Consider the following 26,056-nt stretch of genomic DNA (forward strand, 5'->3'; position numbering starts at 1 on the left):
ATTGTAAGGCTGGATGACAAATATGGGACTTCAACCAGCTGCAGTTCTTGAAGCACCAATTTTACACACATCAGCAAGGTCTGACATAATATCTGTTTCTACCCTGCTATCAGTAACGAAAATTCAATTATCTCACGGAACTTCCTCTGGACAAGCAACAGGAATTGTCAGTGAAAGACATGACAGAGGTTTATTAAGGCAACAAATTTGAGATTTTATGGATAAACCTGGTATCAATTTCTGATACTCTCCATGGAACCAAAAATATCCCACAGTGTAGCCACAGTGGAAACGGTGAAAACAGTTACACCGAAGAAGATACCAGTATTGAGCATATCACACCTAGAGGAGAGCAAGGTTAAATACCTCAGTACTAATGAAATAGTTGCATACAATTGAACCAAACTCACATGCCGTCCAGAGTCCCTGGAGTGCAAGGATACTTTGAAATCTCAAAAAAGACACCGACACCGAGACAGATAGTAATGAAGGTATCTCCAATACATAATACCGGCCGCTTAACCTTACCACCTTTCCCGTAGCGCCTGGTAAGGTACACGTATATTAAAAAGGAGCTCCACATAAACGATACACTGGAGACTCCGAATACAAAGTAAAGTAGCGCTGGTTCGAACGGAAATCCCTTTCCTGCAAACTACAAATCGTATACGATGAAGTCAGCGTTTAGTGTGGGTAAACTTGGCGCACGAAAAATGAAAATGGTTATCTACCGCAGGTGCGCCAGCTTGAAAAGCAAATGTTGCTGCAGATGCGATGAGCTGCCAAATTCTTATGCAAAGACGTGGAAAATTAGGTTTTACAGGCAATGTACTTCCGTCTGGCAAGATTGTTTGGCTGCTAAAGGACGGTGGAGCATAGCCAAGTTGACCAATGCTGCCATCCACAGAGTATGCACCACCAAGCGATTTTCTTCCTGCCATGCTCATTGCATCAGGTGGTGAATAGGTGTTGGTAGGGGCAGTAGTATAGCCATCCTGATAAGGCACCTGCATTTTGTCGTCACTGTAAAAGGTATCATTTTTTTCCCATGAATTTTGCATCTTGAGATTGTGAGTGTAAAGCGAGGAAGAGGTGTAAAAGATAACGTAATTAACTTGGAAAAACCTGGGCACACCTTCTTATTAAACTTGAGCAAAATTTAGGGTATCGTAAATTAACATAATGACCACACTGGGTTCACGATAATTCAGCGAACTGGAGTATTTCACAATGACGGTATATATCACTTTATTGAACATATCAAAGATGATGCTTATGTGTAAGAGGTGTCTCTTTAGAAAAAAAAAAGATTGTACGTTTATTGCAATTGGCTGAAGTGGCTCTCCAGTCAATGAGGTATATTACAATGGCTGTTCTCGTTTACAGTTGCCCATGATTATCTATGTATGCCATGTTTTCGTCAAAATGTAGGGACTTCTTTTCATGTCCGCTTTGACAAAGATAATGGGTTCCTGACCCCTCTGCATTCTATTTGGGAACGATTTTGTATTGTTGATTTCATTACATGTACTCGTCACCAGCATCAAGGTCTTCGATATCCATCCTTAACAAATGCTTTCCGGGGATCATGACCAAACCAACTAGCCTCTGCTCATCTGGATTTTTTGATGAAAAAGTCATTAATACATATAAACTGCATTACGAGATAGTCGATTCTGCATACCTCCACGGTACTCTTCAGCATGAGCTAGAATTGTGTTTTTATCTTTGTCGGTGCAGACAAAGACACCAATGAATATTCTTCCATCAGAGACCTTTATTCGCGCTTTGTGGTTGAGATATGAACGTAACCGCGCAACATTGCCGGTATCGTTTGGCATTGGATGAGCTAATGATTCCACAATTCAAGCAAGCAAGACAGAAGCCAGTGGCTGAGAAAATTTCCGTCTCAAGCACAGTTTGGCACGGCACAGCGCGCCAATGTTTTCAGTGAAACTAAAAAAATTGATCCAGGGACACAAACGCACCATCCTCCTTTTCACCCAGGGAGCTGTCTATGGATGAACACCTTTATAAGCGTTTTCACAAAGCTACTCACTCCTAATAGCCCTTCAAAAATAGGAGTGTTGCTAGTAAGGGCGCACTGATCTGAACAGTCTCCCCTGCCAAAAATTGTCCAATCACACGCTGTGTAACACGCTGAATTGGCAAGCTCCTCATATCCCCCTTCACACTCCGGTGTCTTGGTCCTTTTTCAATTCGTTAGACGATTGCAGAAACATCTTTACCCGTAACTTCATCTGAATCTACAATGGTAAGCATCTTGATAAAGTACAATGAAGCTGTTACTTAATGTATTGACCGCCACGCAACATTTCAACTCTAGTCTGCTCTTAACGGTTATGTCGGTTTTGACACCATCACCCAGCAAATTGAAAAGAAGCTGTTGAAGCGTGGCTTCCAATTCAACGTAATGGTTGTTGGTATGTTTGTTAAACGTATATTAATGATAATCTACTTCAATGGCCACTCACCAAATCTCTCATCAGGCCAATCTGGCTTGGGAAAGTCCACCCTTGTCAACACTATTTTCGCGTCCCACTTGATTGAAAGCAAGGGCCGTGTTGCCTGCGACGAACCCCCAAGACAGACAACTGAAATTGAGACTGTTGGTCATAGTATGTACTCATTTGATCCAGCTGTACTTCGAAAACGAATTCGTGATAATTGACCTCCGTGTTTCGTAGTCATCGAGGAGAACGGCGTCCGATTGAAGTTGAACATCGTTGACACTCCTGGATACGGTGATCAGGTTAACAACGAGAACTGGTAAGTAATGCACAATTAAAATTTTAGGTTCCCGTGTAAATTCGCTTGTACTTATTTTACAATGTTATTTTCACTGATTTAGCTGGGAACCTATCATCAAGTATATCAAGGATCAGCACTCTGCCTACTTGCGAAAGGAATTGACTGCTACTCGTGAAAAGTACATTCAAGATTCCCGAATCCATTGCTGTTTGTTCTTCCTCACCCCCAGTGGTCATGCGTGTGTACCTTTTTCTCCTAAATTGTTCACCTACATTAGCAATTTACTTACTTTTGCTATTTATTTAGTCTCAAGCCCATCGACATTGTCGTTTTGAAGAAGCTTTCTGAAGTTGTCAACGTTGTCCCCGTCATTGCTAAGTCTGATGCCTTGACTTTGGAGGAACGTGCTGCCTTCAAGATGAGAGTAAGATTTTATCCCACGTTGTTTTGATAGGCAACGAAATCAATGCTAATGGAATGGCTGCTTCTACCAACAGATTAAGCAAGAATTGACCTTCCACAACATCCGCCTTTACCCATATGAGAGTGAGGAGGACGATGAACAGGAACAAGCATTGAACGAAAGCATTCGTGTAAGTAATGAGAAACAATTTCTGTGATGTTTCTCACGTCAACCCATATGTTGACTTTTGATGTGATATTTTAGGACTTGATTCCCTTCGCCGTTGTTGGATCTGAGAGAAACGTGGTTGTTGATGGCAAGGCTGTCCGCGGCCGAAAGAACAGATATGGTGTCATAAATGGTAAGTACGCACCGATCGGAACAATATCATCTTTATCGTCATCTAATATTGTTTTGCTTTGTAGTTGAGAATGAAGATCACTGTGAATTTGTTCACCTCCGCAACTTCCTCACCAGAACTCACCTTCAAGATTTGATTGAGACCACTGCACAGATTCACTACGAAGCTTTCCGCTCCAAGCAGCTTCTTGCTATCAAGGAATCTACTCAGCAGCCTACCTCTCCCGGTGCTGTCCACCCTCCCATTACCCCCGTTAACGGTAACGCCTCGAGCTCAGCCCTTACCAGCCCCACTTCAACGTAAGTTGACCTAATTCACGGCCATGATATGACTAGCGACAAAAAGATACTAATTTATATGATACAGCTCTGTTCCCGCTTTTTAAACTGTTACCCAGAGCGTAGTGCTTGATCAAAATCTTTCGTCTTGAGCTCCAGTTACTAAGCTCTCTACAATCCTCCTTAGTTCTCTGCTTAATTTGACCATACAGTCAGCATTTTATAAATTCAACTTTCCTTTTTACACTTATGATAGCCCATTTTTTATGTCGCCCAAAGTGCGTGTCATTCAAGTGATGGAGAACAGTCTAGTGAGAATAATGAGAGGGTGCGTTTCAACAATTTACGAGATTGACCGAATACAAAATAATAAGGAGACATGTCTGATGCCAAGTCATACCTCAATTTATCCGAATAGCCTTTGCTCCTTCAACAATACGGCTCACTGTGTCTAGCCATCGATACATGGCTTCTAAGTGGCTTATTGAGCGCTTGATTTGCCAAGGAGCCATCAAAGATGGGCCCGGCTTTTTGTCGCCTTGGACAGTGGCCATATCTTGTGGGGTATGGAGACAGATTTTCCAGCATTCAACGATACAATACACAGTACTTTGCATAAAAAATGAGAAAATCCTCCTATCTCCTTTTCACAATTTGATCAAAATCATCACGAACTGTTTTTAAGCATCAACTCGGCTTGCATTGACGTAATGCTTCGCCAACCCATAGCTATAGTCGCAAGGCAGAAAACCGACTAATATAACCAATACAAAGATATCTTCAGAAGCATGGAAAATAGTAAAGCGTTTAAATATAACTATATCCTTACTGATAAGCACACACAAGCAATTACTTTGATCACTAAAACCTTTAACTGCCCTTCATAAGTAATACCTCCTTGATGTGAACTTGGAGGGAAGTTCTCAACGAAGCTCCGATGGCCAATTTGTAGAGAGAACGAGTCACGTGATTTAGCCGACAATTCGCGCTTTCATCACTTAATGGAAAACTCTGGAACTCTGAGGTTCAATACTGCTATTCCAATCAACTTCGTACATGTCCAACTGGAAAAACGTTAACAACTGGTAAGTTATAGCTGAATCCAACCACAAACCAGCTGTGAAGACGCTTCAAGATTCTTGAGCATTAGCTTACTACTGTACATTTCAACTGACAATAACCAAATCTTTCAAATCGTTTGTTACTCTTTGCTACAATTGCGATTTCTCCAGGCACTGGTAGGTCTTTTTCTTTCACATATATTTTCCATAAAAGCCTACTTATCATTATTCTTCCCTCTTAATTTCAGGGTTAACAAGAACTGCTTGAATTGGGCAAAGACCTATTTCCAGCAAGAACTTGTTGGTATCGAAGCAGAGAAGAACGGTGTCCAAACCAGCGTCAGCAAGGTCACAGAGGTCACTGGCGATGTCGACCTGAACCAGAGAAAGGGAAAGATTATCACTATCTTTGATGTCGAGATCAAGTTGGAATGGAAAGGTAATTTGCATTGTATGAACACCTGTTGACCGTCATACTCCATATTTATAATTAAATTGTCTGGTATAGGTACTGCTCCCGATGGTACTGAGGCCCAAGGTCGCATTCTCATTCCTGAAGTTGCACATGATACTGATATTGATGACTATGTGGTAATTAGATTTTTCTGTTACTGATTGGATGAATTGAATATGGAGACTGACAGTATTTTGTTTGCTACCAGTTCGAAATTTCCGTCACCGACGACTCAAATGCAAAGCACGCCATTAAGGAAGTAGTTCGTAAGGAACTTGCTGCAAAACTTCGTCAAAAATTGTCAACCTTTGCAGGAGATTTGGTCAAGGGTAAATATCGATCAGAGACCGCCGCATATGACGAACATGTTATTTATGACTTACCGTCCTCCATTCATAGCCCACGGAGCTGATGTTTACATTGATCCTTCGCAATTGGGAACTGCTCCTCCACCACGAGTGGCACATGCTGCTAAGGATAGCAACGCTGCCACTAAGGGCCATGATGGTGCTTCCACCACTGGCGCCGACAAGCGTGGAAAAATTGTAAATACCACCTCTTTGGAAGAGGCTGTAGAATTCCAGACATCTGCTCATGAACTCTATGAGACGCTACTCGATTCGCAACGTGTTGCTGCCTGGACTCGCGGATCTGCCAAGATGTCCCGTGAAATTGGAGGAAAGTTTGAATACTTCAACGGTAACGTTTCTGGCGAGATTCTAGAGACCGTAAGTACAAAACAGGAATTGCATTACCCATCAACATACTCTAAAATTACGTTGTGCATAGGTTCCTGACAAGAAGATTGTGCAAAAGTGGCGTCTTAGCACTTGGCCAGAATCTCACTTTTCTGAAGTCACTTTCACTTTTGATCAAGCTTCTGACTCCACTAAGCTGATTGTCAAGCAAACTGGTGTTCCAATTGGTGAAGAGGAAGTCACTCAACGTAACTGGACCGGATACTACTGGAACTCTATCAAGCAAACATTTGGCTTTGGTGTTGTGTTTTAATGTAAGGTGTGTTTTATCCACAAACAACACCACCTAAGGATTTTTGCAATTTAGACAAAACAACAGTTTGAACCTCTCGTTGGGGGGTTTTTATTCTTTCAAAGATAACGTAGCAGAAAGCGAGAGAACAAAAGTATAAAAAGAAAAATTAACAAAATTACAAAATAAACAAGACATGTACATCTAAAACCGGTGTGTTGACTACAAGAATACAGACGTGCACAAATCATACACTAAGTCCAAAAGGCATAAGCATCTTTTCTATTTGCTCCTTGAGACCTTGTGCGATCGGAGGAGGCTCGTAATCCATATGGGCTATCGTTTTGCCTTCCTCGAGTAGCACACCATGCATTGGTGCAAACATACTGGCCTTGAGTATATTGACACATCTTTCGAGATGTTGCCGACCAGTCTGTGCGATATCGGGTCGTATTTCTGCCTTTGCTAACCGCATACTCAAGTCGATAATCAGAAGCAGGTAAAGGGGCTCAACTGCAACAAGATTCAATGCTTAGTGTTACGATATTTCCATTGTCGATGAATGGCAACTTTGACACTTACAACGGCAAATATTATGGTTAATCTGTTGCTCAGCAAGTTTGATGACGATCAACGAACTTTTCAAACATCTGTCTAAAGATCTTGCCCATATGCTTTGCACAAACATATTGGCGAATTCCGTTTGACCAGAGGAAGTTCCTTCTCCAGGGTCATGTTCTTCTTGCATTCTCGAAAATATTTGCTTTGGTAGAAACAGCGCATTGAGCAGAATATACCAGGTATGAACGACGATAAACGTTTGCAACTGAGCTCGATCAGCATTGATCACTTGCTCATCCGTTACGTCCATATCAGGGTGCTCAACAATTTTGAAGTCCATCGGTAAGGTGCTCCAAATTTGAATCATCATTTCCTCATACTCAAAGTATTTCTGTAGCGAAAGTGTGCCGGGAACATCTGACGTGTCTAGGTCATAAATTTCCCTCTAATGACTACAAATTCAGTAACAAAATTTTCAATCATGGCCCAATTTCAGACATCTCGATACATACCCTTGCATTGATCATCTTTTCGTTGCTGAGCCAGTTCATGAAGATGTTTTTCAATTGGATTAACTTCACCATATCTGGCTCTTCATTAGGCAATGGCTCCAAACTTTCGCCCGCAAATAGAAATTTAAATTCCTTGAAACTCTTCTCAGCAAGGTGGTATACGTGGTGCTCCATAAGAGTGACATAGAAACATTGTCTCTTAAAGATTTCACGTTGTATCCAAGATTGTTCATCAACCACTGGTGTGCTCATTCTTTCGTCGTACATATCCAGTGTAATTGTATAAGCCAAGGTGAAGGCAGTAAATGCTTCAGAAGCCCGAAGAGTTTGAAGTCGGAACATACCAATGAAAATCAGCGTGGTCATTGCTTCTTCTCGATGCTCTGGTTCGTCAAAGATATCTTCAAGAAGTTCTCTTGCAAGGCTATAAAAGAACTCTCCCATTTCTCGAAGTTCTTGTGCAGAGTAATTTGGCGTATGTCTACAATGCCTCAAACACACATAGGAGCATACTGCCATAATCACTGGTGATGAAAATATATCACTTCGATTATGGAAGTCTTCCAAAAAAGCCGGTTGATATAGAATTTGCATCTGCTTATTGTGACAACTGAAATAGGTATCGAGCAGCTTGGTAATGACTTGGTAAGGGGTTGTTGCCAAAAGAGGTGGTCGCGGCGGGACTCCTGTATCGAATGTTAACGTTTTTGGACCATTTCGAATCACTTTTGCATAAAGCTCATGAACTCCCAATAGTTTGCTTGTAACCGATAAGTTGATGTTGCCACTGTACTCTGACAAGCTGATTGGATATGGCTGTACTGATGCATCTAGGTTGAGGACTTTGATTGCCTCCAATCCCCACGAAACCAAGTCTCGAACAGTCTTTACATTAGTGTTGATGGTCAGGCCATCTTTGGTCATCTATGACAATATAAAAATATACACTGGTAAGATGGGATGGAGCACAAGCGAAAATAGCGCTTTGTAACTTACAGAAATACTCCATGTATGGTCCTCCTTCTTTTGTTCATCTCCAGCACTTGTTGATGTTTGTGAAAACAGCACAAGGTCTTGGCTTGACGGCGAGCAAGTCGACAAGTTTGGGCTGGATGTCGTGATGTCTGATAGGGTATTGTAGATATAATTGTCGGTAAAACTACTATGATACGGCGTTACCGCAGTGTGCAAGTCTTCACATTTACTGGTCGAATCAAATGAGCTGGTAGAACCGTCCAGCATACCGTCATAACTGAATTGCGGTGATATATATTGCTCGCTATAGGATTGAAGAGTATGTTCACTCGATGGCGATGGCAAGAACTGGGTTTGCTCTTGTTTAACAGGCGTATCAATTGGAGAGATATTTAAAGATGCTCTAGCCTCTCGTAAAGCAAGCTCTAGTTCGTATACTTGCTGTTCAAGATATGTAACATTGCTTTGTATTCCCAAAACGCTTTGATCAACGTCATCCTTATTGTGGCCCTTTGAGGGCCGATAGACCTTGAAAATACAATTCAAATTTCGCTTTATACATCGACTACATCGAGATTCGCCTTCCTGTACAGAACATTTTCGACGATGCTCTCTGCATTCTAAATATTGAGAAAAACCGTTTCAATGGTGAGCATTAGCAACCTTGGCGCAGGGAAGGATTTGGCTTGGCAACTGAATGACATGGTTGCACTAGAGCACCATGCCCTATGTAGTAACAAACGTTCGTTTTTACCTTCACAGGGTCGATTTCGAGGAATTCGAAGCCTCTGCGTCGACATGCTCTACTTTGAATTATACTGTGTGGAAGGTGCGGGACAGGTGATATGAAGACTGCCAGCAAACAGGACGCTCAACTTAATAATAATCTTTGTCGCTCTTTGTCACACCCGAAAATTAAATTTTCTAGGGTTATTGAACTGATTGTTTTATTTTTTGAAGAGGCAATAGAATCGTTTCAAACGAAACAGGACAGAGAAGCAGCATAGCAATTTTATGACTGTGCCCTATTCATGCACATTATGATCTGAAATATAGATGGCTCGCAATGTATCCTAGATAAAAAAAACTCTATCGGTTAAATTGATGCCGCGACGCGCGTCAAATGATGGCAGCACGACCCAATTCCTTAAAACGACACCTCTAGCCATCGTAAGAGCGTATAGCACTTAAATTCAATGGAGGTGATTGATGCCTTCTTTAAATGCGAGCCTCCCAAGGATTTATCAACTATGTCTTAGAACAGAAGCCAGTGAACCGATATTCTTTATTGAGTTCGGCAGCATACATGTATCTTGTACTAGGCAAATGCGACTGATGTATACGACATGATCGTGGAATTCACAGATGCTGATTTCATTGTTTAAGAACCAAAATTTACCGGGCGCTCTTAGTGGTGTTCGCTCGGCTGACTATGGAACTTGCTTGTGATAAATCACAAGAGCATGATTTATAGCCGTTTACAGATATAAATTATCTATCACGCTTATTCGTGGTACCATTCAAGAAAAAGATATTTTTGTTGTAAAATTTTCTTTGATGTTGTCAAAGAGCACAGCTCTTTTTGTTCGGGCTAGAAACCGGACATTCAATTATTTCCTCAAGGCACTGACAAAAAAGCAAATAGTCAAAATCTATTGGCTGAGGCCACAAATCTGCTGAACAAGCTTCATTAATCTTTTCTTCTTTAACCGTTTTCCTTTCTCCACACTTTTTACAACCTCATGGCTCCACAATACAAAGCAGTAATCTTTGACATAGGTAACATTTTACATATTATTGAAGCGTACCTTAATACCCTTTCACTAACCGAGATCAGGTGGAGTGTGCGTGGGATCCCCTATGCAAGGCATCCACCGATATGAGAAGAAAGTCGGGTTACCACGCAACTACATCAACCTGAGCATGTAAGAGTAATATTCTTAGGAAAGAAAGATTTATATATCTCTGATGTGCCTTTGTCATTAATAGCGTTCAACAAGGAGAAAATGGTGCATTCCAGGTAAGTGTATGAAAAAGTTAGCGTGTTTGATGGCGTGTAACTAACACATGGGCCGTCTAGAAATTGGAAAGAGGAGAAATAAAGCTACACGACTTTTATGCAGCATTTGGCGAACAATTGTCTCATCCTTCGAACAAAGAGCATTACCGAGAGTATATGAAGAAGCAAGGAAAAGGTGAGTGCGAATAAGTAGGTAATGCCGATGCCGTTTCAGAGAACTGAATTTTCAAAACAGATATCCCTATCATTCCGGACATAAAGGTGGATGGAAGGGAACTCTTTCAAAGTATGATGCGGGAAACATCTGTTGTGGATGAAAGAATATTTTATGCCATTAAGCAGTTGAAAGGTAAGATGTCGATTGTGAGTAATGTGCGCTCCATTCATTAGCACTGGCTTTACTCACATGTATAGTGCAAACCTCATAGAATCTGGAAAGTATAAGGTTGCTGCGTTGACAAATAACTTTGAGTACCCAGAAGATGACTTGAAAGAGATTGAAGCTCTCGGTGGCAAGCTTCCAGACGAGCTGCGATCACAGTTCGATGAGTTCATTGAGTCGAGGATAGTAGGTTTGAGGTAAGTAGTGGAAAGGGGACGCTACGGATACCAATAACCAGGGATAGTGTTGATAAACCTGTATTTTTCCTCTAGAAAACCGGATCCAAAGTTTTATGAACACGCTTGCAAAGTAGTAGGAGTAGAGCCTTCTGAGGCTATCTTCTTAGATGATATTGGTATGAACCTGCGATCCGCCAATAAGCTCGGAATGACCACTATTCAAGTTATGATGGGAAACTCCCTCCCTGCCGTAGAGAAGCTACAAAGCTTGGTTGGAATAGACTTGCTGCCGACATCTAGACTGTAAAATGCGATAAGTGAAAACGCAGTATACCAAAAGAAAAACATTCACTGGATATCAAATAAAAGTCGATGAATATAAGAAAAATTGTTAAAAAAAATAGCAAAGGACAAAAGTCAAATTAACAGCGTATGAAGCTTGGCTATCAAGTGCTCGCAATGAATGAAGCGTGCCTACGACTCTGCGAGAAAAAAAAAAGGCAGTCAGAAAAGTTTAATTTTTTGAAATTTTCTCAATGTAGGTGTTAATGCAGAAGCATTCAGCCTACAAGATTTGAAATGCTTAAACGAAAGAGTGATGAAAAGGCAGACAGCAACAAGAAGACCACCAGAAGTTTGAGATCAGCGACAAGAAAAGAAAAGGAGGAAGTCGATTTGAAAGGTATTTGGTCAAAGCAAATATTAAGCATTCCACGGCGAAATACGTTGACTAGCCAGAGATTAACACAACTCCACAGCAGCCGCAGAGTCAACCTCACCAGGCTCGCCTTCGATACAATCACCCATACCTGCTCACAGTGCAACCCCTATAAGTGCCATCGCCGCTAGACGTGCACTTGCATTGGTGGCCACTACAGAAAGCGATCAACAACAAGATACGGATAATGACATTGATCAGCAACTGGAACAAGAGCAGATGACTGATTGGGACTCTGAAATAGAAGAGAACGAGCCTTCTGACGCAGAATCGGAAGCAGAGAATGTAAACAGTAAATCGAAAGGAGCCAGATCGGTAAATAAGCGCGTAAAACCAGAAAAAGTCAAAACGTAAGGCAGCACCTCCATCGTGGCAATATTTATGCGATCTTACGTTCTTGCCACTGATGTAATGAATTTTGAAATTTTAAGGGCACAGTATGATCCAAAGGCTATTTCGCTGTTCACTCCAAGCCCTAGCAACGTTGTCAAAGTTACTTCCAAATCGAACGATGAAATCCTTGTTATTGGTTTGAAAAAGGATGAGGTAAAAATAAAATTTCCATTAGTATTTGCCATGTTCGCTGTGTTGATAATACAAGTTTCGCATCTCATTTTTTTTTTAAAAATCCATTTTCCAGAATATTATTTTCCAAGGTCAAGCACTTTTTGCGCCTCTTTTGGGCTCCTATTCGGCAATTGGAGCCGTGTTTGGCAGTGATGATCCGGTTCCAAGCAATTTGAGAAACTTTGAGTGTCCAGACACTGTACGTTTCGTACCAATGTTTTCACCCAAAACGCACTCCTTAATCTGCATTGAGCCTACCCAGTCAAGAATTAATACCCAATTGTATCAACACACGGCTATTGCACACAAGATGTCTTTTCCTATCCGAAAGCAATTAACAAGTGCCTTAACGACATTGCAACAATCACCAGGAAGATTTAGTACTATCATTGCTGTAAAGAGCTTAGGTAACAGCGGTATTATTGACGTAGAGCGTATTTTGCCGCTGTTCAAAGGTGTTTTTAATTTGGAGGACGCAAAACCAACATCCGACGATCCTTCGATTCAAGCCATAAATGCCATTCCTGGATTTTGCCCAATATTGGAACCTACACCTAATGTTAAAGCCATGCAGATTCCCCCATCCTGGACTTCTGGTGTGAATCAGTTCCTCACCGCTAGTCAAGAAAGTGAAGATGCACAAGTGGCATTGATATGTGGAAGTAAGAGAATGGGGAAATCCACTTTCTCAAAGTACATGGTCAATCGATTACTGGAAAAGCACCCAAGAATAGCATTCCTAGAGGCCGATATTGGACAGCCGGAATTTGGAATACAGGGTGTCGTTTCTCTTTATATATTGGACAAACCTCTGCTAGGACCACCTTTTGCGAACTCACATCTTGAAGCCAAGCGTCGCTACTTCATTGGTTCAACTACTCCTCGAGATGACCCTGATTATTACATGGCCTGCTTGAATGAATTGGTAACAACTTGGAGGCAAGAAGTCTGTGATCAAGTTGCAAATGACACTGCATTGGGCGAAAAACCGGTTCCTTTGGTCATCAACACACATGGCTGGATCAAAGGTCTTGGCTATGATCTTCTCATGGATCTAATCCATACCGCAGCACCCAACTTCATTTTGGCTTTCCAGTCAACTCTCACACCTTCACGTAACCTGCCACCATCATTTATAACGTCTGTTGTCCCGCCCTCATCAGAAACTACCGTTCTACCTAAAATATTGTACCTCACCTCGTTAATGGATGACCTTGAAGCCGATGTCACGGCTCAGAGATATCATCCGTCGGATCATCGAATGCTCAACCTTGTCTCTTATATGCACATGAATCACATGGGCAAGCGTGCAGAAGGAAATGCGTGGTGGGATTTCAAGACCAGATTGGTGGAGAGAGTACCTTGGTGCTTGGACTGGACTGTCGGACTCCAAGGTATATGGGTCTTTTTCGAGGAGATCAAATACAGCCAGCTCCTTTTTGCTTTGAATGGAAGTGTGGTTGGTTTAATCAGCGAGCTGTCAAATGAGAATATGAAAAATATTAAGCCTGCAAACACAGTGAGTCTAGACCTCCCTTTCTTCTCCTTGACCAATACGTCTTCACCCTTCCGATCATAATTGCTAACTACATCTACTATTTTAGCCAAGCGGGTTCATAGCACCTCCGTTTCGCGCACCAGCAAGCTGCGCAAACCCCTCGCCCAAGATCACGGACTGTTACGGACTTGGACTTATTCGGACCGTTGACGTTTCAAAATCTCGGTTTATGATCTTGACACCTCTCCCCTTTGATACCTTAACCAAAGTGAATGGCATTGTGAAAGGAGATTTAGAATTACCGATTTGGGGAATGCTTGATAGCCGTAATGGTGCAGGAGCCGGCATTACTGGTGTACCGTGGCGCAAAGTCCCCTATGTCAGCTTTGATGCGAATGAAGGTATTGGTAGTTCCGCTTTACGTATCCGACGTAATGTTATGCGTAAAAGTCAAATGTAATGAGCTTTGAAGGGCTTCTGTATCATAGTGCTTAGAAATAGCCCACCCCGGTCTGCTTTTGATTTACCTTTCGTTACATTGTATAAAACTCATGGTTGCCTACTCCCCGCGTGGATCGTCGTAGTATTTTATTTATAGAAGACGTTAGAATGTGAAATTCGAGTGGTGATGATACAGTCTCAGTTCTATTGAGTTCTTAGAAGTAAAGCGATTGAATTTTTTTTTCTCTTACCTTCCAATGTGCAAGAGTGATTTTATCCCGCCAAGTGACTTTCGCTCCGATAACTTGCCAACCTAGGGGCGATGCAAACAATGCTTCCCACTGTTCTTAGAACTTTATTTTTAAAAAATTTGGCTCCTAAAGGCCCTTCACAATATACAGATATGCGATGACTAGTACGTCTACAAAGGCAAAACGGAATTTAGCATTAATATTGACACCGTCACTTCTTTATTATTATTTATATATATCTGCAGTGAGAAGTTGTATATTTCCAGAGTGGGAAGCTTGTTTCCAAACATCACGTTTAAAGTAGTCCCATTTTTTTGGTTGGTTTTACATCATTATTTTTTTAGACGTGGACACTCTCATGTACCAAATAATGAAATGATCAGAAATATACTTATATCATCTTCCCCCGCCTCCTTTGTTGGCCAGGTCATACTAAGGTAAAGTTTGGCAATTATGTGAATTCCATGTTGGGATGAGAAGCGCTTGGACATCAATCTTGTGATCGAGTGTTGCTGATGAAATAGTACTTGATTTTCATCAAGGCATAAGAGTTCGCTTTATTATTCATAAACCCCCCCCCCACATTTTCAAAAAAAAAAAAAAAACCTTGTAGTTGTGACAAATTATGTTGACTGTGGTGGTGGCTTCATCATGCAACAGATTGAAAGCATCGAAGATCCATGCAAACAATTCTAGTGGAAAGAGCAGTTATGGTAATGAAGGTCACACTATGCGGGAGATGATCGAGGGGGTAAGCAAAAAACGAAGCAAAGAACTTGGTTGAAAGATACTAAAGAGGGGTGTTCGCGGAGGTCAAGCTCGTGTGCCTACGTCCAAACGGACATCCTAGAAGAAAAAAGAACAAATGCGTACACGTCCGTTCATTAGCCATACTCTATTACCATGAAGCAAAGAAGGTTATTGATGGCGAATTTTGTAAACAATGTCAAAGCCGCTTCAATTTGATTCTCGACATTGTCATTTCCGCGTGTAGCCTGCTTTGCACAACGACGCGTGAATCAATCTAAATACTACACTGGCTGATCTGCTTCCTTCCAAATGGCTACTTTTTATTATCCAGACGATGATCACTTACAGGATTTGTATGGACTGTTTTGTGATATGAGGTAACGATCGATTATTTTTTTTTGGGCAAACATCAGTGTGAAATACAAACATGCTCACCTGCTTGCTGACTCTTTCCTATAAATATGTGGGCCGTCCTTTTGCTAAAAGAGCTCAGTCTCTGTGGTCCTCTCTCTTTAATATTTCCATTCTGCCCTCCCCTTTTCCCATTTCTCTTTTTTATAATTCATAATCCCAAACTTTATTGTATATTCACCTATTTCTACCAATTCATCCTACACCGTTCGAAATTGCAGCTCCCACTGACTCAAAGAAGACCCTAACATGGACATCTTAGAACTAATTCATGTCGAACCTGCAAGCGAAAGCAGGCCTTTCAAATGCACCTTTGACGGATGTCGGAAGGCGTTTAGTTAGTATTTTCTAAAAATTCTCATACATATAATGATTACTAGACTTAAAAATCCCAAAAAAAATTTTTTTTATATCCACTCAATTATTCCCAAATCTTTAGGGCGACGCTCGGACCTTGCGCGCCATTGTCGAATTCACACTAACGAAAGGTAAACATTCACTTCCTCGTACACTACTTTACAATGCAGCTGACGTGTGTATTTCAGGCCATTCATATGCCCAAACCGATCATGTTGCAAAAGTTTCATACAGGTATGGTTAAACAGCCCATGATGCTATCGGTAATGTTATGATACCCAGATGACCACTCAGCGTTTTCCTAACCAGTCCGTGCATTCTTCACACTTTATAGAGGTCTGCATTGACTGTGCATATAAGGACACATTCTGGTGAACGCCCACATAGATGCGAGTACCAGGATTGTGGCAAACGATTTAGTGATAGCAGTTCATTGGCCCGGCACAGGTAATAAACAGGTCGCGCCACCCTACCGAACTTGATCCTATTAAACTAACTTTTTGAATGCAGGCGCATTCACACTGGAAAACGTCCATACAAATGCCATAACCCAGAGTGTGGTAAAAGCTTTGTTCACAAAACGGTATTAACCAAGCACATGAAAATGGTCCATGACTCCACTATCCGAGCAGGCGGTGTGTTTTTGGAGTCTCAAGACCACAACACTGCGGAAGTGTCTTCTCCATCCAGCTCATCCAGCTCAAGCACTCCACCTTATGATGCATCTGCATCCTTCTTTTCCCCTTTTTCAAAACAACCATGTTATCAACCATATTATACTCTAGATAGATTTCATGATGAATCGTCCATGAGACGAGATAGCGCGATCTCGTTAGTTTACAATCACTCTGACTACACTCGATATCCAAGTTTCTTTGCTTGAAGAAACCTCCCCGTGTACTACCACTTGGCCGAGTTAGGAGAAAGCGGCTACAAAGGTAACAAGACCCATATCGCTGATTTTTTCCCACTATCTTTCATGGCTTGACACTACTCTCACGACGGATGTGTCTCCTTTTGTTTCATCACAACTTCTTTTATGAGCCCGCTCCACATTTGCCTTCCCTTATAAGGCATTCGCGAGTTTGGTCTGTTTGAACTGACGTTGGATAATATGGAATGTCGCTTCTAAACATTTCCATACCCTTGAGCAGGAAGAGACATGAAGCCGTGGACGAAAAAATGAATTTGGGTCCCGCCCCCAAACAAAAAGATCTCTTCTTGTTTTGCGTTCAATGTGACGAGCGGCAATTAATCATAATGTACACACGCAGCACATATGTAATGAAGAGTACCCTCGTTCCAAATTCGCACATTTGGTTCTATTCTCGTTATGTTTTTGTTTTTAAAATTTGTTGAATAATAATAATAATAAAAAAAAGAATTGTTTCATGTCGTTACTATACACACTCCGTAGGCCATCCTTACAAAAAAAAAACATTAAAAATAATAACCAGGAAAGCTTAGCTGTCCTGGAAATCTTAAGAGACGAGTATCAAGTTGTTTCCGTCGCAGGCAGTGTTTAGGTGAGGTAAGCTGCCGATCGATTTATGGCCACGGGATCAAAATACCACTGACTGGGATCCTTTGCCACCTCCTGCTTCTTCCAGTATGAGCCATTTCGTCATACATGCTCCCAACCTTTGTCAATGCAACATTGACCTACAACATGTATTTGAAGCCATATTCGAAGCCCTATCCAGGAAGACCGCTCTAAAATTAAGTTGAACATTTTCCTACATGAAGCCGATCGATGGGTTGGGTTAGTGTTGAACTAAGCAACGGTCACTGTGAGTAAATAAATAACATTACATTGCAGAGGTAAGACAGAGATGCTGATCATAGCTGACTTTGTTACCCGTGCCTATGACTAACGGAACACTACCTCTTACCACCTGAGTTAGGAAGGTCAAAAGAATCGACTGTGTTCCTCTCCTTCTGTCTCATTGCTCTAAACAGTATACCGCATGGTTGTCCATATCACGCGAATTTACAACAGATCATTTATTTGTGTACTATCATCTGTTATACCAGAATTCATAAACGAAGATTGTCCTGTTTCTGAGCGCAATATCATCGATTGCCTCTGCAGCATGTGCTCCCCAGGACTGGTGTGTTCTTCGTTCTACGAGATTGTGAGCTAAACCAAATGAATCATGTGCCAATTGAAGAAAACGTTCCACACATTGCCAACCACTATGCACGCCACAAGTCAAGTATACTCTGCCATGAGAACAAAGCGTTTTTGTACAGGTTTCCAGCAAATTCTTATGCTGGTCAGAAATCCATACCACATCTGATAAAAGAATAACATCGAAAAGAGCTCCAGAGTTGCTTTCCAACAAGTCCTTGACATCGGTTCCCCATGCGTGTGGTACGACTTTACATCGAGCTGGGTCGTGGAAATTTTCATTCACGTTGTGCGCAAGATTAGCGGTGATGACTGGATCAGGATAGTCGCTCAAACAGACCTGCTACACGAAAGTTGGTTATTGTTTACGACCTCGGAGATGTACAAATATCTTTTTGCGCATGTTAAAACATTGCACAAAAGCAAATCGAGAATTAAACGCAGCACAAACCGATGCTCCCATTTTGGCTGCCAGTATCCCAGGAAGTCCTGCCCCTGATCCGAGCTCTAACACTGGCAAAGGAGATGGGCGTAAGGCTTTGAGACTTTGTTGTTTTTGGATACTGGTTTTTTGGATCGTTTGTTTTAAATTTCCCTTACCTGTCTTGTTCGCCATCTGGAATTTTTCCTCCTGAATGTATTCGGCCATAACGAGTGATGAGTTCCAAAGATAATGGGACATGAGAGATACTGTTTGGTATGAGTTGGTAATGATCTTTTCTATTAACGTAATCGTAATAAAATAAAGCTATGGTTTACTTTCCTGAACCTCCTCCAACATCCGGAAGCCAGACCTTGCATCCTCTAACCTCTATGCATTCTCCTGGTGTACCTGTAATCTCAGCGGGTTCAGTTTAGGACTTTGAATACAATGGTCAATTTCTTAATCTTGCGCACCTTGGGCTACAGAAGATTCTCCGAATAAACCGAGTGAATCACTATAAATGTCATAAATGTCTACTGGTTCGTCGGGCATCTGTCACTGCTTGTTCGCAGTTTTGCTAAAAACCAGCAAGATAAAGAGCGCGGGAAGCGAAATCATAAAAGAAAATTATGGCCCTACGCAGTTACAACCTGTATTCAGGATTACACCTTTTTTTTTATTTATTTATCTTCTCGTAATTTTCTTTTTATATATCATCAGCTATATGGGTGGTTAGTTGATGGCTTTACATATTCAATTGATTTCACTATCTACCCTAGTCAGCGTTTGGTGAGTGATTTAGAAAAGGCGGTAGACCTTTTCAAGCGAGCTGTTGTCTCTCAAAGTCAAGTTGAGCTTGTTGATAAGGCTTTAAAAAATTTTATACATCAGTTAACAGCTGTCGATAGAACATACATACTCTTTCTCAACACCTCCACTTACCCATCTTCAATGTTGTGAGCCCATCCATGAACAGCCAACTTCTGGCCACGTTGCCAGGCATTTTGTACGATGGTGGTGCTGGCGACATTCATAGCAGAGTTGACGACATTAAGTTCGACAAGACGACGTTCACGAACTTTAGTGTCTTCAATGGCTTCAAGTTCAGATTGGTGTTCTAACAGAGAGATCGATAACATCAGTATGGAAAAGCTCCGATTTGGTGTCAGCTTCACAAGATCGAACACACAAACCTCTGTAGACATCCTTGATAGTTCTGAGCCAGTTATCGATCAAACCAAATTGCGTTGTTCCCAAAGATGCCTTGACACCACCGCAATGATAATGACCTGTTACGTTGAAGTTAGGAAAAAGAAAACACGTGTATTTCATGTTGACCATGAGGTGTAACTTACCACAAACAATGATGTGCTCAACCTTCAAGACTTCAACAGCATACTGAAGAACAGAGAGACAGTTCATATCAGTGTGGTGAACAACATTAGCAATGTTACGGTGGACAAAGATTTCGCCAGGTCCAAGTTGCACAACTTGTTCGGCAGGAACACGGGAATCGGAACAACCTGCCCCCAAAACACAAAAAGTAAACAAACGTGGGTCACTTTTCGTGAGGGTGCTTTCGTTACCAGCAACTTACCGATCCAGAGAATCTTGGGTTCTTGCTTCAAAGACATTTCCTTGAAATAGTTTGGCTTTTCCTTGGTAACAGCGTCAGCCCAAGCTTGGTTGTTATCAATCAATGTCTTGAGTTCAGCATCGGCAGGGTCCAACTTGTTGGGAAGGGCAGTAATAGGAGTGAGAGGTGAGTAGGCTGTGATAAAGACGTTACACGTAGAGACAAGGTAAGTAACATGGAGTGGAACCAAACATTGGAATGGGTGATGTTTCTTTGATTACCTGCTTCGGCCAGAGGTGGGCTGCTGGACATGCCTCTGACACTGGGGACAGTGGCGACAGAGCGAGAGTTCACTTGTGCCTGCTTGGCAGAGCCAGCGGCCTTGCTAGCGAGTTCTTTGGACATGGATAAAAAGCGTTTTATTTTGAAAGATGCTGATTGCCTTGGGGGCAATATATAGGCTGTCAGAAGGGGGGTGAGTAGTAGGCGGGCTGGGACTGCCACTCACTCAATGTCGGTGGTTTGTTTTTTTCGACGGCCCCCAAACCCCCAACCAACCAAGCTCGCATCAATTAAACTCTTCCAACATGAACACTGGTTATCGAATCACCTTTGCATTTATTTATATATATCAAATTAAACCCCATGTCTAATATGGTCGGTCTCCTGTAACCTTAGAAACCTCTTCTCGGCCTTGTTGGGCTCTCAATGCTGCTCTAGCTTCCATCTCTGGATCCCCAGCCACGTAGCCAACTTTTTGCATGATAGTGCCCATTATACTTTCGTATTCTCCACCAATTCGACTAGGCACCCCACTCTTTCGCTTATTATCAGCATCTGCCCAGTCTTGATTTGCTTTATCTTGAGTAGATTTTCCAGTATGCACCATCTCGTCACTTCCAATGATGGACCCTAGCTTTTCTTGCACGAAACCAGTCGCGAAACTGAAGCTTGACGTGATCTTTGTGAGCTGAGGATCCGTATCGCTAGTGCCACCAGGCGCTGCGGAGATTGGTTCATGCAAGCCAGATGCGGGGGTAGCTTGGTTATATGAAGCTTGGTTGACGGAATAGTTGTAAGGGTTGGATGAGTCTGGTATCACTTGGGCGGTGGAGGGCTGGCCAAGAGGAATACTTGATTGTGGGGGTACAGGCATGGTTGAGGGTGGTTGTGGCGCCATATTGTTCTGCATATTCATGGGCACAAAGGAATCTTGCGGTGGTGCTTGGTCATTTGGCGGCTGATTAGCTTGCAATGGAAGATGTTGGTTGTTCGACATGAAGAAAATAATACGTTGAGGACTTCAAACTGCAGTATCGAGGGTGCATTTGATCTGAATGTGACGTATCCAGTTTCTCCTTTTGAATTACCTAAAGTGGCAATTTTCTAAACCTGCGTTAACATGCCGAGTCAACAGCTTTATCATGTCAATATTTGACTCGACGTAGGCATAAATATTCACAATACTTGGGTTAAATAATCGTATGAGGAAAGTAACTGGTACAGATGGCCTCGACTTTTTTTCTCAAAGGAACGTCATTTCACCAATACAGCTAATTGAGAGAAATTATTTGGCTCGCTAACTGAAGTTGTCGGATAAAATATCACGCACTTTCCATAGCGAAGCGAATGATTACACGTTGTGTTCAACCATTTTTATAAACAGCGGGGGGGGCGAGACAGTGGAATTACCTTGAGCACTATCATGAGCTGTTTTCGAACGTAATGGATTTCATGTATATCCTGAACGAGGTGGATGGCAGCACTAGACCATCGACTTTTCTTGTACCTATAGATAGACTGTAGCTTTTCCACAAGTACATATTTTGCAACTTGCCCGATTAAAGAAGGGGATCTTTGTTATTGGCAAGCTTCAAACAATGACCAGCGTTAAGTCAATGTGGAAATTTAACGTGGCGGGGACTGCGAAATTTCCTTCATATTCCAAAGTGAATGTCTTGAAATGGGATTTCACCAGATCATTTCAGTACTTTCCGTTCAATATGGTACGAATGTATTCCACGTTGTTGTAGTTGACAGTACATACTCATCATTTAACTCTACACTTACAGGATCGTCTGAACATTAACAGTCAATTGGAGCATTGTAAGTATGCTGTAGCTGTGCGAATTTTTGCGATTCATAAATGAATTGACCACTGTGCTTCTCTTTATCCTGTTAGTACAATCAAAGTATGTTGGCACTGGTCACGCTGATACAATTAAGCAGTAAGTTAAGCCATACTACAATTTGATCAGTGTAGATCTACTTATCTCTAATCCTTCTCATTGCAACTCAAAAGTGAATGGCTCGTCAATCAGCACCGAGATACCAACGCCGCATTTGTAGGTCACCAAAGCATGCTCTCATACTTTGCAGTCGCTGAGAACGAGAGCTTAGCGCGAGTTAAGTTCAACCTCATTCAGGTACATCTCAGTTCTTGATCACCCAGCCTTGCGTGATTTTTCGCCACTAATGAACCCCTTTTGTCCTTTGTAGAAAATGGTCCAGCCTTGCGGTCCTCCTCCTGAACGTGAGGATCAATAGAATCCCACTCCCTTCTTTCACAACACTCGCCTGCTCCCATCTCTTCCTGTGATATCATAGTAGTACTTCATTGAAGCCTTGAACGCATGTCCACACCCTCTCCTAACCGCGCACATAGTATTGATAAATACACTGCGAATAAACAACATTATAATTTTTTTCAATCGCCTTGGCTCTTTATCCTTGCTTTATATACAGTTAATTGGTTATCTTAATGTCTAATATAAATTTAGCTGCAGCTTTCTGCACTCTCATCACTAGCACTGTCCTCATCCTCAGACTGATCTTGATCCATGAGAGTAATACCTGGATTCTTATCTGCAACGGCAGCCGAAAAGGGATTGATGATAATGCTCTCATCAACCTCGCTTTCTTCGTCTGAAGAAGAAGCTGATGGCTTCTTTTCCTCAAATACTCCCAATCCCAAATTCTACGCAAAAGTAAGATGAATAAAAAAGGGCATGCCAACATGAGCCATAGTAATGTACTCACCATCTCAATGTATTGCTCGTTATCATCCACGTTTTCAATATCAACTTTCTTTGGGTCTACAGAAACCTGCTGGTCAAGTTGTCGGTTGGCAGACTCCAACTCCGGTAAAAATGTCTGCAACCGTGCCATGACTATGGTAAATGAAATCAGTCAAAATTTTCATTAGTTCCACTTCACGGGGTCAATCTGGTAGATGAAGCACTTTAACTTACGATCACTCTTCACTGGCATCTTGAAAGTTTTCCTGAGTTCAGGTGGGGGTATTGTAGGAGGAGCAGTGTCTGTGCTGGGCTTTTGTAAAGACTCTGTGGTATCTGAAAGCAATTTCGCTGAGAGTGGATCAATAAAGAGAAAAGACAACGTGGAACGAAATGATCATTCAACCAATTTACCTATTGCTTCTGAGCGCGATGGGAAATCAAGCAGCTCTGCCGAGTGATCCGGCTTTATGGACTTGTTGCCTGACATGTGTTGAGAAGGACGAAAAACGGAAAGGCAGGAAAAACCAGTCACCTCCAGAACGAAGTGTTTTAAAAAATTGTGAGCGAGTTTTCTACAATTAGTGAACCGCTTGGAATACAATGGTCAGAGAAGCCGATCCTTCCCTCAACGAAAAGCAATTCGTGCTTCAATCACTCAAAGAAGGCCTTCGTGTTGATGGTCGACGACCGTACGATTTCCGATCCCTGCAACTTTCGTTTCACTCAGATTTCGGTCATGTACAGGTTCAATTAGGCCGAACGAGGTATGTGTCGTGTGCATTCTGTTGTGAATGCTTTTGATTTAAACCAACGTCAGCAAAATTATTCACTCGGATTACCTAGAGTATCTGCTAAAGTTAGTGCAGAGGTTGTACGGCCGCGAGCAGATAAGCCAACTGAAGGATTGTTATTGTTCAATACCGAAATATCACCAATGGCATCGCCTGCATTTGAAGTCGGCCGGTACGTGATGGAAAAGATTTTACGAAACGTACATAATGCCTGTTCTTAATATTTGTATCAACAGCCCTTCAGAAGAGGAAGTTCTCATTAGTCGAACAATTGAAAAGGCTTTACGACGTAGCCGAGCGGTTGATACAGAAGGATTGTGTATTGTTGCTGGCGAAAAGGTGAGGACTCAGCCATACGACCCTAAAGTGACGTTATAAATTGTAAAGGGTGCTAATATTTTGGTGACAGGTATGGTCCATACGCGTGGATTTGCACTTTTTCGACCATGAAGGCAACCTTGTAGATTGTGCTTGCATTGCTGCCATCACTGCACTTTTACATTTTCGGCGCCCTGATGTGACCGTCATAGGCGAGGAAGTCACTATTGTAAGTTCAAACCACCCTGACAAAGCTGCTTCATTGCTTAAAACTAAGTGGTTTTTGTTTCGCTTTGTAGCATTCCTTAGATCAAAGAAACCCTGTACCACTGAGCGTACATCATATCCCTATATGCGTTTCATTTTCTTTCTTTGATGGAGGAGAATTATTAGTTGTGGATCCATCAATATTGGAAGAGCAGATTAGAGAAGGAGATATGACCATAGCCATGAACATCCATAAGGAAATTTGTGCATTATCAAAGGCTGGTGGAATACCTTTGGAGATGGATCAAATTATTCGATGCTCTAAAATTGCCACTACAAAGACCGCTGAAATCACTGAAATGATCCAGAAAGCACTAGCCGACGATAAAGCCAAGCGACAAGCAAAATAATAGATTTCTCCACGAACACCTTCACAACCTGCCTTTTCGCAGATACCTCGCCCGTCATCAACCTAATAAAGTTTTCTATTTGAAAAGAGATCATATCAGAGCAATGGTATTAGCTTTCCGTGTTATCAATGGCGGTAATAAAAGTGCTTTCAGCTGAGTGTATGCACACGGATTTAATAAGGAATGCACTGTTATATAATAAACATCCGCAGTATGCTTATTATTTCAAATCCATTCCCATATGACGTTTGAATGGTATTCTTTGCGAGAAGCAGTTGTGAGAGTTTGTGCCTGCCAAAGCCGAAGCTACGGTGGTCACAATTTCCACACGGCGGCCTTTCAATTTGCGGGCTATTTTTCCCACGAGAGGCTGCATTTTTGCACTTTCCTCTCCTTTCCAACACGCTCGATGCTCAAGTTCTCGTCTACAGTTGCTCGCCAGGTACTCTTTTCGGTTTCTATGGTCCAATAATACTTTATGTGTACTAAAAGTTCGTCATATAGGGAATCAGTCGCGTTCCGCGTCACTTGGTAAGAAAAATCGGTACCAAACAACTACATCGTTCCAGTAAACTGTCATATCTCACCATATCGTATTATACTTCACCCTAGCTTGCTAGAAAATCAAGCATAGCCACGAAATTACTGCATACTAGCTCAAAGCCTGCTCGTTGGACACGGCCGGCTTTATATAATACTTTATCACCCCCCACTCTACGAAACGAGTTTCATTCTGCGGTTGCAGCTCAGGTCATCAAGCCATTTTTGTTAGCCGACATCGGTGAAGGTATTACCGAATGTGAGGTTGTGCAATGGTATGTGTACAAGTATGAAACGACCTGTAATTGTATACACCTAACATCTGTCTATCGTCTACTAGGTTTGTAGAACCAGGTACCGATGTTTTGGAGTTTGACAAGATCTGTGAGGTTCAGTCTGATAAGGCGTCTGTGGAGATTACATCACGATATTCCGGTGTGATCAAAAAGCTGCATTACCAAGCCAATGACATGGCTCGTGTCGGCCAACCTTTGGTCGACATTGACGTGGATGAAGGCGATGCTATGGCTGTAGAAGGTGATAAACCACCCCAATCTGAGCCTGTGCCAACGACTCCTCCCACCTCTACTCCTGAATCACCACAACCTGTCACTCCGTCCACCCCACCATCAAAAGATGCTAGCATTCTCAGTTTGGCTACACCTGCTGTACGTAGAGTGGCAAGAGAGAAGGATATT

At 42.0% G+C, this 26,056-nt stretch overlaps 17 protein-coding genes across 17 annotated transcripts; 10 read left to right on the forward strand and 7 right to left on the reverse strand.

Moving 5' to 3' along the window:
• Positions 1-233: 233 nt before the first annotated feature.
• On the reverse strand, positions 234-1,061 carry K450DRAFT_197568 (uncharacterized protein; the record flags this gene model as incomplete). Its single annotated transcript, XM_051584549.1, has 3 exons — positions 234-342; positions 411-655; positions 732-1,061. 3 exons carry the CDS (start codon positions 1,059-1,061, stop codon positions 234-236), a joined length of 684 nt encoding a protein of 227 aa, XP_051446831.1.
• Positions 1,062-1,236: 175 nt separating this feature from the next.
• K450DRAFT_231342 (uncharacterized protein) lies at positions 1,237-1,890 on the reverse strand. Its single transcript, XM_051587406.1, has 2 exons — positions 1,685-1,890; positions 1,237-1,616 (listed from the first exon to the last, which is right to left on the reverse strand). The coding sequence occupies exons 1-2, from the start codon at positions 1,839-1,841 to the stop codon at positions 1,522-1,524; spliced, it is 252 nt and encodes an 83-aa protein (XP_051446832.1). The 5' UTR covers positions 1,842-1,890; the 3' UTR covers positions 1,237-1,521.
• Positions 1,891-2,093: 203 nt separating this feature from the next.
• On the forward strand, positions 2,094-4,144 carry K450DRAFT_231350 (uncharacterized protein). Its single transcript, XM_051587407.1, has 10 exons — positions 2,094-2,275; positions 2,348-2,444; positions 2,511-2,639; positions 2,709-2,790; positions 2,873-3,010; positions 3,079-3,196; positions 3,270-3,365; positions 3,440-3,536; positions 3,601-3,835; positions 3,903-4,144. Exons 1-10 carry the CDS (start codon positions 2,273-2,275, stop codon positions 3,919-3,921), a joined length of 1,014 nt encoding a protein of 337 aa, XP_051446833.1. The 5' UTR covers positions 2,094-2,272; the 3' UTR covers positions 3,922-4,144.
• Positions 4,145-4,835: 691 nt separating this feature from the next.
• On the forward strand, positions 4,836-6,599 carry K450DRAFT_231354 (uncharacterized protein). Its single transcript, XM_051587408.1, has 7 exons — positions 4,836-4,899; positions 5,047-5,052; positions 5,124-5,314; positions 5,384-5,466; positions 5,538-5,658; positions 5,729-6,057; positions 6,119-6,599. Exons 1-7 carry the CDS (start codon positions 4,871-4,873, stop codon positions 6,338-6,340), a joined length of 981 nt encoding a protein of 326 aa, XP_051446834.1. The 5' UTR covers positions 4,836-4,870; the 3' UTR covers positions 6,341-6,599.
• Positions 6,347-9,273, reverse strand: K450DRAFT_231360 (uncharacterized protein). The gene is made up of 5 exons (XM_051587409.1): positions 9,122-9,273; positions 8,389-8,987; positions 7,393-8,316; positions 6,902-7,325; positions 6,347-6,832 (listed from the first exon to the last, which is right to left on the reverse strand). Exons 1-5 carry the CDS (start codon positions 9,165-9,167, stop codon positions 6,567-6,569), a joined length of 2,259 nt encoding a protein of 752 aa, XP_051446835.1. The 5' UTR covers positions 9,168-9,273; the 3' UTR covers positions 6,347-6,566.
• Positions 9,274-9,942: 669 nt separating this feature from the next.
• K450DRAFT_231364 (uncharacterized protein) lies at positions 9,943-11,491 on the forward strand. The gene is made up of 7 exons (XM_051587410.1): positions 9,943-10,146; positions 10,205-10,292; positions 10,357-10,387; positions 10,448-10,562; positions 10,623-10,736; positions 10,816-10,966; positions 11,042-11,491. The coding sequence occupies exons 1-7, from the start codon at positions 10,110-10,112 to the stop codon at positions 11,253-11,255; spliced, it is 750 nt and encodes a 249-aa protein (XP_051446836.1). The 5' UTR covers positions 9,943-10,109; the 3' UTR covers positions 11,256-11,491.
• Positions 11,492-11,498: 7 nt separating this feature from the next.
• K450DRAFT_231369 (uncharacterized protein) lies at positions 11,499-12,242 on the forward strand. Its single transcript, XM_051587411.1, has 2 exons — positions 11,499-11,630; positions 11,707-12,242. Exons 1-2 carry the CDS (start codon positions 11,528-11,530, stop codon positions 12,018-12,020), a joined length of 417 nt encoding a protein of 138 aa, XP_051446837.1. The 5' UTR covers positions 11,499-11,527; the 3' UTR covers positions 12,021-12,242.
• On the forward strand, positions 12,105-14,402 carry K450DRAFT_231374 (uncharacterized protein). The gene is made up of 3 exons (XM_051587412.1): positions 12,105-12,212; positions 12,307-13,752; positions 13,838-14,402. The coding sequence occupies exons 2-3, from the start codon at positions 12,448-12,450 to the stop codon at positions 14,189-14,191; spliced, it is 1,659 nt and encodes a 552-aa protein (XP_051446838.1). The 5' UTR covers positions 12,105-12,212; positions 12,307-12,447; the 3' UTR covers positions 14,192-14,402.
• A 1,252-nt stretch (positions 14,403-15,654) lies between these two features.
• K450DRAFT_231377 (uncharacterized protein) lies at positions 15,655-16,942 on the forward strand. The gene is made up of 5 exons (XM_051587413.1): positions 15,655-15,921; positions 16,024-16,072; positions 16,130-16,175; positions 16,276-16,388; positions 16,452-16,942. The coding sequence occupies exons 1-5, from the start codon at positions 15,834-15,836 to the stop codon at positions 16,822-16,824; spliced, it is 669 nt and encodes a 222-aa protein (XP_051446839.1). The 5' UTR covers positions 15,655-15,833; the 3' UTR covers positions 16,825-16,942.
• Positions 16,943-17,647: 705 nt separating this feature from the next.
• K450DRAFT_231384 (uncharacterized protein) lies at positions 17,648-19,108 on the reverse strand. Its single transcript, XM_051587414.1, has 6 exons — positions 18,970-19,108; positions 18,832-18,904; positions 18,673-18,762; positions 18,524-18,585; positions 17,827-18,412; positions 17,648-17,715 (listed from the first exon to the last, which is right to left on the reverse strand). Exons 2-5 carry the CDS (start codon positions 18,851-18,853, stop codon positions 17,960-17,962), a joined length of 627 nt encoding a protein of 208 aa, XP_051446840.1. The 5' UTR covers positions 18,854-18,904; positions 18,970-19,108; the 3' UTR covers positions 17,648-17,715; positions 17,827-17,959.
• Positions 18,891-19,315, forward strand: K450DRAFT_231389 (uncharacterized protein). The gene has a single exon (XM_051587415.1). The coding sequence runs from the start codon at positions 19,026-19,028 to the stop codon at positions 19,230-19,232; it is 207 nt and encodes a 68-aa protein (XP_051446841.1). The 5' UTR covers positions 18,891-19,025; the 3' UTR covers positions 19,233-19,315.
• K450DRAFT_231392 (uncharacterized protein) lies at positions 19,110-20,621 on the reverse strand. Its single transcript, XM_051587416.1, has 6 exons — positions 20,354-20,621; positions 20,094-20,267; positions 19,852-20,019; positions 19,690-19,785; positions 19,439-19,613; positions 19,110-19,364 (listed from the first exon to the last, which is right to left on the reverse strand). The coding sequence occupies exons 1-6, from the start codon at positions 20,475-20,477 to the stop codon at positions 19,295-19,297; spliced, it is 807 nt and encodes a 268-aa protein (XP_051446842.1). The 5' UTR covers positions 20,478-20,621; the 3' UTR covers positions 19,110-19,294.
• A 1-nt stretch (position 20,622) lies between these two features.
• Positions 20,623-21,480, reverse strand: K450DRAFT_231401 (uncharacterized protein). The gene has a single exon (XM_051587417.1). The coding sequence runs from the start codon at positions 21,349-21,351 to the stop codon at positions 20,722-20,724; it is 630 nt and encodes a 209-aa protein (XP_051446843.1). The 5' UTR covers positions 21,352-21,480; the 3' UTR covers positions 20,623-20,721.
• A 508-nt stretch (positions 21,481-21,988) lies between these two features.
• On the forward strand, positions 21,989-22,718 carry K450DRAFT_231404 (uncharacterized protein). The gene is made up of 5 exons (XM_051587418.1): positions 21,989-22,078; positions 22,145-22,178; positions 22,255-22,300; positions 22,375-22,498; positions 22,572-22,718. Exons 1-5 carry the CDS (start codon positions 22,076-22,078, stop codon positions 22,617-22,619), a joined length of 255 nt encoding a protein of 84 aa, XP_051446844.1. The 5' UTR covers positions 21,989-22,075; the 3' UTR covers positions 22,620-22,718.
• Positions 22,719-22,762: 44 nt separating this feature from the next.
• Positions 22,763-23,634, reverse strand: K450DRAFT_231407 (uncharacterized protein). Its single transcript, XM_051587419.1, has 4 exons — positions 23,504-23,634; positions 23,324-23,440; positions 23,112-23,242; positions 22,763-23,049 (listed from the first exon to the last, which is right to left on the reverse strand). Exons 1-4 carry the CDS (start codon positions 23,577-23,579, stop codon positions 22,849-22,851), a joined length of 525 nt encoding a protein of 174 aa, XP_051446845.1. The 5' UTR covers positions 23,580-23,634; the 3' UTR covers positions 22,763-22,848.
• On the forward strand, positions 23,273-24,952 carry K450DRAFT_231411 (uncharacterized protein). The gene is made up of 5 exons (XM_051587420.1): positions 23,273-23,856; positions 23,936-24,055; positions 24,120-24,222; positions 24,293-24,430; positions 24,501-24,952. Exons 1-5 carry the CDS (start codon positions 23,693-23,695, stop codon positions 24,816-24,818), a joined length of 843 nt encoding a protein of 280 aa, XP_051446846.1. The 5' UTR covers positions 23,273-23,692; the 3' UTR covers positions 24,819-24,952.
• Positions 24,953-25,227: 275 nt separating this feature from the next.
• On the forward strand, positions 25,228-26,030 carry K450DRAFT_269988 (uncharacterized protein; the record flags this gene model as incomplete). The annotated part of the gene is made up of 4 exons (XM_051592946.1): positions 25,228-25,260; positions 25,323-25,349; positions 25,431-25,633; positions 25,699-26,030. Coding segments are annotated over 4 exons (595 nt in total), but the record flags the coding sequence as incomplete, so codon positions are not given.
• Between the last annotated feature and the right edge of the window lie 26 nt (positions 26,031-26,056).

The sequence above is a fragment of the Umbelopsis ramanniana genome, assembly GCF_025399195.1.
Source record: "Umbelopsis ramanniana AG unplaced genomic scaffold K450scaffold_13, whole genome shotgun sequence".
Taxonomy (NCBI): domain Eukaryota; kingdom Fungi; phylum Mucoromycota; class Umbelopsidomycetes; order Umbelopsidales; family Umbelopsidaceae; genus Umbelopsis; species Umbelopsis ramanniana.